We start from the raw sequence: 11,920 nt of genomic DNA on the forward strand, positions 1-11,920 counted from the left end.
TCTTTAAATATATTGAGAGGCATCATCCTAGTTACATTTTCTTTTCAAAGGGCGCTAGCGACTGGTCGGGGCACTGTTTTGTGATCCAGAAAGTGGCAAGCATGCAGGAGGCAGTGCACTTGCTCTGGTGTGGCCACAGTTAACTATGGGTTGTTCAGCCCATAGTTAGCCATTACTGGGTCACTGTGTTACTGGCAGCTCTTTCCCACACTTACGAGCCGATGAAGAGCTATCTGTTCTTTGTTTGTTCCTTGGGTCCCCGCCGGCTATCCCACAAGCCCAAATGCATCTGCCCTCTCTTTCTGGCCTCATGGTAGAAGAGAACACAGCCAATCAAACCACCTGCTTCTATTTTGGAGGTTCACGTTAATTTTATTAACTGAGGAGATTCACTTGACGTATATTTAGCCATCTGAGTTCAGATGTATTGTTGGGAGCCACCTTGGGACTGAAAGGAGAAATAAAATGAAGGAGACACAAAACATTCAGTGGCGGAGCATATGCTTTGCATGCAGAAGATCCTAGTTTCAGCCCCTGGCATTCTCCAGGTTGGGCTGAGAAAGTCCCATCTGAAATCCTGGAGAACTGTTGCTAAGCAGACAATAGTGACCTAGAATAGAGCTAGATGGGCCAATGGTCTGCTGACTCATGTTGCTTCCAGAAGGAGGACTCCTAATGCTACCAATCAAAAGACATTGGGCATCTACTCCTTCTTTTCTGCCTTAACCAATTCTTGTGGATAGAAATAAGACAGAAGCAGCAGCAGAGAAACACAGTAGGGTTACAAGTGGAAGATGTTATCATCTGGATCCCCTGTAAAATTCTATGAATGAAGCAAGGCCATTGTACAATAAAAGCCTCATCTGGAATCACCCTCAGTATAAGACAGGGTCCTTTGTTCTTATGCACAGTTGGCATACATTCTTGCACAACGCATTAGCAGCAAGATCTATCCACTGGCTAAGCTCCAACACAGTCTTTGTAATCATTTACAAAGATAACAAATCAAATGCATGGGGCGTGTCCATCCAAGCACTAATATATTTTCCAACTAATATTAAGCTTCAAATCTAATTTTCACCAGAAGAACCCAAGATCCACCATGTAGCCCTTCCTTCAAAAATGGTTACTTGGGAATGGGATGGGAAATAAAAAATGCGCATGCACTACTTTCACAGTGATACATCATTAAGAATAAAGCCCTTACCCAGTAAGGGAGCTGTTGATCAGCCATAAAAGCTTTAGGACTGGGCTCACTTTTTCCATTACTGGTCCAAATCCTTTTCCAGGCAGTGTATTTTTCATAGCCATCTTTATGACTAAGAAGAGTGACAAAGCAAATGGTAAGAAGGGGGAACAAATAGGCTGGGCATGGTTTAGTATATTTTAATATCTAAAGCTTATTCCAAATGTGAAATGCTAAGAAAAAGAGATACGCAGTAAGACAACAGGATGATGGTCAAGATATTTTTTCCAAAATATGCGTAGTTTCTAAGGATAAACTTTGAGGCAATATTGTGCATGGTTTTTACTTTGTTTAAGCTGATCATTTGCATTATATATTCATCCAATGATTAATCCAAGGATGCATTTGAATGCCCCCACCCCTGATTATGGATACCCAAATCTACACACAATGGCTTCACTGTCCTTCCAAACTTGATCTTTTCATCCATCCATCCAAATGTGGTCTTTCCAGAGCAGCACGTGTAAGACATTTACACATTCCATTGGAGCTGCACATTTTCTAGCTGAAAGCAATTTATGATATTGTTCAACAGTTTACAGCTGGCAACAAGGTCTATTAAAGTAATTACGAGTGTGTGGAGCTGCTCTGGCTTCCTACAAGCATCCAAGATATACTTCGGCCGCAATCCTACGCATGTTTAGAGAGAAAAAAGTCCTACAGCTCCCAGCATACCCCATGATCTGGCTGGAGCATGCTGAGGCTTGTAGGACTTTTTTCTGTCTAAACATGCATAGGATTGCAGCCTAACTAAAGAACACACACATTTTAACTTAAAGCATTTATTTACTTTTTCCTAGAGCTGCTTTGAGGAGGAAGTGTTTAGGTTATTGTAAAAAAGTTTATCTACCAATATTTTAGGACAGCAGCTTTTAGAAAGAGGCACAAGCACTGATTCCTAGCCATTGCTGCCATGTCTTGGTTGATTCTACCACCTGCAATTTATACACCACTATAAATGCAGCCCTGTGATTCAAGGCCTTACTTAAAAGTTAAATCAAAAGAACCCACAAAGCAAAAAATTGTGTATATTAAAGAGGCTAAGGCCACAATCCTAAGCACACTTAACTGGGAACAAATCCCACTGAACTTGGTAGATATGCATAAGTTTGTGGTGTAAGTCTTATATATTTTCTTGCTTTAAACAGATTGTTATTAAAATGCATTGTCACTGCATGAAAACACTTCAGGGCACATCTTGGCAAGAACAGCCATAGACTCTGAAGGGTTAAGAATACCTTCTGTAGTAATGATCAAAGCACTCATTACAGAAATGTTCCCCACAGGAGAGATGATACCATCTTGATGTATACCCATTTTTAGCACACCTAAAACATAAGAAAATTGAAACATTAAATTTACCATGATGCTTTGTTCTGCAGTTTGAAAATACTTCACAACAACACCTATGTTGGCAGTTTGCAAAGCACTTCTGCTCATTTTTACCTAATCCTGAATTAAAATGCAGGTGTGCCAGCCATCTAAACAGTATTGGGGGGGTGGGGGTGGCAGCAAGGGTACCTAGTAACATAGAATGTGCAATTAAGAACAGAACTATTTTCTCTTTCTCTCTTAACCTTTGAAGAACTGTGCTGGATCAGACCAAGGGTTTATTTAGTCCAGCATTCTGTTCATGCAACGGCCAGTCAGATGCCCCGATGGGGAAACCCTCAACCAGGACAGAAGTGCAATCGTACCCTCCCGCTCATGTGCCCTAGCAACTGATATTCAGAGGCATATTGCCTTTGATAGTGGAGGTAAGATACAGCCATCATGAGTAGTGGCCATTAATAGCCTTCTCCTCCATGAAACTCTTCTGCTCTTCATTTTAGAAAGAAATGGTGCAGAGCTTTTCATATAGCCAGTGGGCTGTTCTTCTCCTTGATGCTGGAGAAGTTACATGACTGGTCTTCCTTAATTTGGAAACTGGTAAACGGAGAACTCTAAAAAAGGAAATGGTACTGATAGTAACGATTTCCTGTGATGTTGTATCCACCCATTAAGCAAAGAAGGGTTTTTGCAGCTTAAAACCTGATTCCATTTTTAAGCTGGCTTGTTCTGAAAGAACCTATCCACACTATGAGGGCGTGTTATTGTGATTTGCGAACATACATGTACTAGCTCATTTGGTAACTATGTTACTTCATTGGGAAATTGCTTCATGCCATTATTTGGTGACCAATAATGGAAGGGATCCATAGCTACTTGAACAAAGGCATTCTTTAATGAGGGAATGGGAAAGAGGGCTGCTGTCAACAACTCAGAACAAGCAGCCTAGCTTTCTAGTGTTCCCTTTGGATCGTTTCTTCTTGCAACTCCAGCTCCTGCCTCCAAATCTCATGGGGAATAACGCCTTAGCAGTGCTTGCAAGAGGACCTTTTCTTTCCATAGTATCTAGGCATTATCCAGCAGGCTGTACCGAGAAAGATGAAAGGGAGAGCAGGACCATTCCACCAGCCCTACTAAAATAATTATTTCCCCCTCTTCCCTCCCCATTCTTTTTTCCTTGTGTGTTGTGTCTTTTTAGACTGTAAGCCTGTCTTGTTTAATTGACTACAAGCAAAACCTTGGGAGATTTTTTGCCTAAGGAGTGTTACATAGCAATACGTAACATAAATTAATTAATAATAATAAATAATAATAATATGGTTAAAATGCCAACAGGGCTCAGTCTATAGCTGCGATTCTGAAAGAACAGAGACAAAAACTGGAACCTTCTTTACATTGCAGCCTCAATGCAAGTTTGACATTTCGAAACAGTGTTATGTCTTTCCTAACTGTTTCTCACATTCTGGTTCAACTTACTTTTGGACCTTTTTTTTAGTTGTAATTTGGACGTGTTAAAGCATTTCCAGGAACAGTTCAACCCACCAAAATCCAACAGGAAAAAAGAGTAATCCTTCCTCTATTAAAAACAGGCATGAGAATTCATACAAACAAAGCTGAAAACAAGGTCTAGCAAGTTGAAGATCACTTGCTGAAATGTGGGGGCAGGAATGGGAGAGAGGAACCCAAACCTTTCAGCAGCACTAGCAAAGCAAACTGGACAAGTTGCAGTACATCCTGCTTTTTCACACTTCCGATACTTCTTCTCTGATGTATCTTCATCATCCTCAGCAGTCTCTGCAGCCTTTTTCCTCACCTAATAGGATACAACTTTGTGACTACAACCATAAAGCTCTACAGATTTACAATGATACGCTGAGAGAACTCTTTATTTCTGAGGTGCCCTGCTGCAATGGTGATGGAAGACAGTTACAGTAATCTGTGTTCATTTGAAGGCATTCCTGCACAAAAAACACTCCTGTGGGTAGCTAGACAAACACACGAACTAACAACAGTTAATCAAGTTGCATCAATGTATTTAATAGGGGAAAGAAGAATAACCATGATAAAGAAAGGTTCATAACTACAACAGGAACCAGTCCAAGACAACTGCATTCCATATTAGGGTTATAATACTGAAAATTAGCACCAGTTTTGTAGACCTGGGAGAAGCCTACTGCACATTAAGGGCCAAAACTGAAATCCTGTGCACACCTATTTGAAAGTAAGATAATTTGCTGAACGTGAAATCAATGGGGCTCTGCAAAGGAAACATGATGCATAGAATTGTGGCACTCTCCATTTCCTAAGTAGATAATATGCACCTTGGGTTGTATCCAATGTTAGCCCTACATAAGAGTGAACAACTGAAATGATTGGGACAGGTTAGATTAACACTGGATACAACCCTTGGTCTGAAACCCTGTAAACTAAATTATTACGATTCAAGCCAAAATTAGCCGTGTTAACTTCAGGGCTATTAAATGGCTCCCTTACTCCTTTGACTTCCAGCACGTGGCAAAAACTGGCCAGAGTTTGGTTGTTCTGCACAGATGGAATAGTCTCATTCTGCAGCTCTGTTATTTTTGTTGTTTTAATTGTCATTTTTAGGATGGTATTTATGCTGTAAAAACCCTTGAAGATCCCTGGATTGAAAGGAGGGTTGCTTTAAAAAACAAAATAAAATAGATGACCTTAACTCTAGAGGCGTCTTAACTACTTTGTGGCTCGATGGTTCAAGTCCTAATGTGCGGGATGTATTTTGGAAACGCTCAGGATAACTTTATAACAGGCATCCCCACACGTGCACACAGCCTAAAGCCCTATTCAGGCATTGTAGCCCTCGCATGATTAGAGTCGCATCCCCATCACTTGACCCCGCTGCCCTCTACATGCTGGAGGATGAAGGTCTGAAGTGGGGAATCAGCTCTATGCATATTCGCTCCCTCCGTGATTTAGAACCCTACATAACCAGGGTTCTAAACCACACAGGGAGGCTACATGCACAGAACAGGTACACAGTGGAGGGGTTGGAGCCAGCAAGCACATCCGCACTCTCCCCATCGCATGAGGACTAGAGCACCTGAAGAGAACTGAACTGGTGACTGCTCCCATTTCATTTACGCATTTAAAGTTAGATAAGTACCTGTCTCCCTGAACTCCTCAAAGGAAGATTATCAGGAGACTGGTCTACAGCTGGCATTTTTTTCTTTGTTCGGACCCTCCCGGTTGACATGTTGCTGCAGGATAAAAAAAGGAGGAAGTTAAGTGGTGCTCATAAAATAGGGTTCAAAAGCATTGTCCTAATGAGCCTCCCTACACAAGGGAAAAAATAAACTTCAGGCTTCCCTAAGCTTAACATTGCAGAATCATACAGACCAAGTGGCTTAACTGTCAGCTCCAACTCTCATCCCAGAGCTGGAGAGAATGAAACTAAAATTAAGAACTGGACCCATATGGTGCTACAGCACACAGGAACCTAGTGCAGCAACTAAGCCCCCCTCCACACACACACACACACACACATATATAAAAAGGGAATGCCACACATCACCAATCAACCACTGGCTGGATCCTGAAGAAGCTCTGTTGATTACAAGTTCAAGTTACAGGAAGCCAGATTCCGGCTGAACATCAGGAAAAACTTCCTGACTGTAAGAGCAATACGACAATGGAACCAATTACCTGGGGAGGTGGTGGGCTCTCCCACACTGGAGGCCTTCAAGACGAGGCTGGACAGCCATTTGTCAGGGATGCTCTGACTTGGATTCCTGCACTGAGCAGGGGGTTGGACTCGATGGCCTTGTAGGCCCCTTCCAACCCTACTATTCTATGATTCTATGATTGGTAAAGACCTTTGTGGAGGTAAGAAGAAGTAAGGGCTGGAAAGAGAAAGAAACTGGGTTGGATTCAGAGAAACATGCAGGGAAGAGGGTGGAAGGAGAATTTCCCACCACCTCCTGTCCCCATCAACCCTCCTGAAATGCCTCTCTCGAAGGCCAGGGGACCCCACTGAATGGGGTGGCCTGTGGTGTGGGGAGCAAAGGGACAAGGGGGGAGATCCCCCAAATTTAGGTGGGAGAACCTTTCATAATAATCAGGAACTCTGATTGCAAATTGTGCCTCCAGCTAATTTTCAAGGATCCCCTCACCACCCCCATACCACAGACCACCCAAATCAGCAGGGTCCCCTGAATCTTGGGAGAGGCATTTCAGGGGGCTGCCAAGGAAAAGAAGAGAAAGTCCGCTTCTGCCAACCCTCGTCTCCCATCTCTGGAGCCAACACTGACTTTAAGGCTGCAGTCCTTATACATACTTAGCTGGGAGTAAACCCCATTGAGCATAGTGAGCTTTACTTCTGAGTAACCATGCACAGAACTGCACTGTAAGAAATTTAGCAGAAATAGTCATCCCATTCCAAGAACTGTGCATAATTCTGGCTATATTTCAGCTATGATTCTACTACCTCTTTATTAACTATTTGTCTGTTCATTTGTAGCACATAAAAAATAGGAACTCCGTAGTCCTAACATCACAGCACATGTGTGATAGCAAAGCACCTTCCCATTGGGGCATATCGGTTCTGATGAGCAAGAACCTACTGTTCAAGTTTCCAAATGAATCCCTCTCCCACACGTTGTTACAAGCTTTGGAAAAGTGACATTAAAAAGTTTTCAATATTCAAATAAAATATATAAAACATGATACCAGTTATGCTACATCAGCCTTCCCAAACCTGATGCCCTCCAGATGTGCTGGACTGCAACTCCTAGCATTCCCAGCCAGATGTCGAACAGATCTGGAGGGTGCCATGTTGGCAAAGGCTGTGCTACATATATGAATGTAGATGGAGGGAAAAACAAGAGCACAGAGAGCTGAAGAGAAAAAAACAAACTGGCCGGGGAGGTTATTTTGTGCTATGGAAAAAAGAAAAGAAAAAAGAACATGAGCTAGTCAAAACTATAAACACATAAGATTCAATAATAATTTCATAGGGTGGAGATAGTGGTGCCATTTAGATAACTGGGAGAGATAATATCTGTTTATTTCAAATGGCCATAACAATTTACAGTGCACTCCTAGACACATTTACTCAGAAGCAAGTCCCATTGAGTTCAATGGAGTTTATTCCCAGGTAAGTGGGGATAGGGTTGCAGCTTTAGGACACAATCCTTTGCATGCTTAGACAGAAAAAAGTCCTACAATTCCAAGCATTCCCCAGCCAGCTTGCAAGGCAAACTGGCTAGGGAAAGCTGGGAATTGTAGGACTTTTTTTCTGTCTAAACATGCAAAGGATTGCGTCCTAAGATGTTTGATGGTCTACTTCATATGATAATGAGTAATTTAAAACCTCTAGTCTAGGCTGTCCTTTAGTCTCAAGTGAAAGGCTCATTTGAAAAGCAGAACAGCAAGGCAGTAACTTTTCATTTTTAAATGCAGGAAGCCTTTAGAAGAAAAGATACCTTACAAATTGAAAGGGAAAGGTAACTTCAGAGCAATCCTTTAAATATGTAAAACCAAAACATAAAAACAGTACTTGGATACAAAATAAGGATGTAAATGTTACAGAACAGTACTATACTGAGAAACCACTACTCTCCCCATGCCATGCACAGAATCCAGGATTCAGCACACATACATTGATCAATACTGTTTTGCCAAAGTTTGCCTATTTCAGACAATCAAGCTGAGAAAAGAATGACCCTTGGGCATGCATGCAGCCAGTCCACTTCTCCCTTTGCATGAGCCAAAAATGAACCAGGAAATCTTTTGTTAACCATAGTTTGCCATTTTGTCCTAACCGGGAAATTATGATTACCAGCTTCAGAACAACTCAGGAATATTAAACCAATTTCAAGCCATGGCTTCATATCCTGGCTTGTTCTCAGACTGGTAACCACAGTTTCCCAGCTCAGGTGAAACAGGAAACTATGGTCAACAAAAGTTTTCCTGGTTTGTTTTTGGCTCATGCAAAGGGAAAAGCAAAACAGATGCTTTTGCCCAAAGGCTTGTTCATATCTTGTCTTATTAAGTTGAGATGCTAATTGACCAAAGTGTACCAAAAAATTAAATCCTGAACAAGGTGCACATAACCAGTTCGTCTGATGCTTAGAGGCCTCACACCTTACCTTGGCGTGAAGAGGGCCTTGGGAAACAACTCTCAATCCACATCTAGAAAATTAACTATGCAAGTTCAGACAGAAAAAAGGCCTACCACTCCCAGCATGCCCCAGCCAGCACAACTGGATGGAGTATGCTAGGAGTTGTAGGCCTTTTTCTGTCTAAACTTGCAAAGGATTGCGTCCTAGGATGTTTAATATATATCTAGGTAGATAACACAACCTTTGTCGAGGATACATGCCTCTTTCAAGATTCATTTACAAAGTTTCCCTGCACATGAAAACAAATATATTCACTTTTTCTTTGCAGCATCAAGCCACTATTTAAGTGACTATTCTGGAATGAAATGACACAATTCAATGTAGCTGAATGCAAATTTATATTTATTTAGCATATTGAGGAACAGATACATTCTACATGTTTACCAGGGACAGCTATGGGCTACAAGCTCCACAATAAACCCCACAGACTACAAATAGAAAAGTGGGGAGTAATTATGCAAGAAAGAAACCATTATGTTCATTCTGAGCAACTTCCTCAGCAGGAAGAGCATGTTTCTGCTCACCTTAGAGTCAAATCATCCAGTTTTCAGGTGTCAAATTAAACAGGGCTGTAATAATACAAAAAAAGAAAAGAAAGCAGAATAAAAGCAAAAAGTGGTATTTCTAGACACTGAATCTTGATCCAGTCAACAAGGTATCCAAAGAGACTCTTTCTGATGCCTCAGTGAGAGTTCTCCCCACTCCTCTGAATTTTCTCTGCACTGTAGAGTCAACAGGAAAGACCTTCCTCCCCAAGATCAGGGCTTCCCACAGTGAGATACTTGGCCCCTTAGAAGGGTATGGAATGTTAGTGGCCAGTTCATTGTGGTGGCCACTATTCTGAATATTCATGCTGCGGTAGGGGTGTTAGGTGCAAACCCAATGAGGGTGGGTTGTTGGAGTGCTTGACAAGCCACCCAGAACCCATGGGCTGTTTTAGGATTGTGGGTGGCTTTTCAACCATCCTAACAACCCACCCTCACTGGGTTTGCACATAATGAGAAGCAACGGTGTACCTCCTCTGCACCCCAAATATTCAAAATGGCAGCTGCCACTGTGACGAGAAACCCCATGGGGAAATTCACCCATGGTGGTTTCTCATTACGTGTGAACCAGGTCAGTGAGTGAAAGCAAACAGTTTAGAGAAAACAGATACATCTCAAGGAGCTTGATACAAAAGCACATCCATGGGAGGAAGGGGCTTTTCTCAGAGAATATCCATTCATTGTAGCCAGCTCCCCACAAACTCTACAACAGCCTTTGCCAACCTGGCACCTTCCAGATGTGTTGGACTACAACATCCACAGCTAGTATGCTATCTGGGATTATAGGAATTGCAGGCTAACCCATCTGGAGGGCGCCAGGTTGGCAAAGGCTGTTCTGTGACAACTGCATGGATACCTGCTATTCCACAAGGCAGGCTGGAGGGTTTAGCACTGGTTGGGTTCAAAAGGGAAATGTTGTGCATCATCCCCCAGCAAGGACTTTTATTTGGGAAGGTCATGCATTTCCCATTTTTTATTAAAGCAGCCTTCCTCAAATATGGTGCCCTCCAGATCTGTAGGACTTCAGTTCCCATTAGCCCCACTCAGTATGGCCAATAGTCAGGAATGCTGGGAGTTGTAGTCCAACACATCCGGAGGGCGAAAGGCTGGCTTAAAGCACCAAAGCACAGCCACCATGGCAACACAAAGATGGGAGACAAACTGCAGCTGTTGATCCTGACTGGCCAGTCCTGTCACACTTCCTTGTGGAATTCTGGAAGTCCACATTCCAAAGCAGGAGGCCCTGTAAGAGAGGGGGGGCGGAGCTCTGAAGAGAAGCTGGGCAAAATGAGTTCTGGAAGCCCTGCCCTAATAAGTATGGTATGGAGGGCACCCCGCGGCAAGAAAAGTGGGTGGAGCCATACAGCCACTGGAAAACATATAGCAAGGCAGTTGCCTAGCCTAATTTGGGGGTTTGGGGGCACAATCCTATGTATGTATAGACAGAAGAAAAGGCCTACATTACCCAGCCTGGCTGGCTGGGGCATGCTGGGAGTTGTAGGACTTTTTTCTGTCTAAACATGCATAGCACTGTGTCCTTAATGTTTTTTGTGTGTTTTTTAAATGTTAACCTGCCTTTCAGTACTAACCCTGCTCTTACTCCCTAAATTACAGTTGAAATGCAACTGAAAATAAACAATGCACACGACCACTCAGGACTAACCCCCTCCATTTTCTGGGGATTCCAAGGTGCTACAGAAAGGTAATCATGCACCATGGCAGAGCTGGAGACTAGACAACCACCTTCCTACGTAGAGGTAGCTCCCTCATGGTTTCCTCCAACAGACCCAAAGATTCCAACCGATGCTTCAGTGGGAGTCGCCAATCCCGAAGCAGCCTGCCTATAAGACAAATACCCCCCCCCCCCCGCCGATACACTCTAAGGAAGAATCTCACAGAACCCCCCCAAATCAAGTGCTTAGTTGTTCAAACGAGAGATACCGGGGCTCAACCCTGCCTAGAAATCACACCCTTTGGATCTCTCCCCCAAATCGGCTGTGTCTGGGTTCTAATTTTTGTACGAATTTGCTTATTATGCGTTTAATTTTCTTCCTCGCGAGGGCTGGAAAAGCGCTCTGCCCGCAGCCGAGAGGGTTAGAGATGTGGGGCTACCGTGCCCTGGCACTGAAAACAGGCTCGGGGGCTAAGTCCACTAGATTCCACTAGAAGTCCAGGACCTGTACGCCCCGCCACCTTCCTCCTCCTAAAAGGTAAACTCCCTTCCACCCGCAAATCCACCCACGCACAAGATGCACGTCCTGCAAAGGAAGGTCCTACGTGGGGAAGACCCTTGCAGAGACGCGCCCGGTGTGCGGGAGGGAAGGAACTGGGGCGGCCGCCGTTGCTTTGTGCCGCGCTGCTGTCATCAACTTGCCGCCGCAGGTTGGAGTAAGGAGAACAACAGGATCGCCCCTTACCTCGGCCGGCCAGAGGGAACCCCTGCCCCCGCGTGCGTGCTCAGCCGCGCGAGACCTGCCCAGGAATCACAGACGCCTCTCGCTCACTACTACTATTACTAGCACCTCAACCCAGCTCTCCCCGTCGCTCCTCCCCACCACCTCTCCTCCTCCTCCTCCTCCTCCGGCTGCTTCCGCTGTCCTCAGCGCGTAGCGTGTGGAGCGAGGGGAGGAGACAATGTGCGG

General features: G+C 43.8%; 1 protein-coding gene across 3 annotated transcripts in view; it reads right to left on the reverse strand.

The window, feature by feature from the left end:
• KDM1B (lysine demethylase 1B) overlaps positions 1-11,879 on the reverse strand; it is a 38,106-nt gene extending 26,227 nt beyond the window's left edge. The window contains exons 1-7 of one of the 3 annotated variants that reach the window (XM_084850157.1): positions 11,696-11,860; positions 9,258-9,302; positions 6,257-6,453; positions 5,718-5,811; positions 4,264-4,388; positions 2,485-2,574; positions 1,208-1,319 (exon numbers count right to left, since the gene is read on the reverse strand). In XM_084850157.1, the coding sequence (XP_084706283.1) occupies positions 1,208-1,319; positions 2,485-2,574; positions 4,264-4,388; positions 5,718-5,811; positions 6,257-6,315 (480 nt within the window). In that variant the 5' untranslated portion in view covers positions 6,316-6,453; positions 9,258-9,302; positions 11,696-11,860. Of the gene's footprint in view, positions 1-1,207; positions 1,320-2,484; positions 2,575-4,263; positions 4,389-5,717; positions 5,812-6,256; positions 6,454-9,257; positions 9,303-11,695 lie in introns of all 3 variants that reach the window. The other 2 variants (XM_084850158.1, XM_084850159.1) reach the window with 2 other exon arrangements.
• Between the last annotated feature and the right edge of the window lie 41 nt (positions 11,880-11,920).

The sequence above is a fragment of the Heloderma suspectum genome, chromosome 4, assembly GCF_057233095.1.
Source record: "Heloderma suspectum isolate Gila_16-S chromosome 4, 16-S_ref, whole genome shotgun sequence".
Classification (NCBI taxonomy): domain Eukaryota; kingdom Metazoa; phylum Chordata; class Lepidosauria; order Squamata; family Helodermatidae; genus Heloderma; species Heloderma suspectum.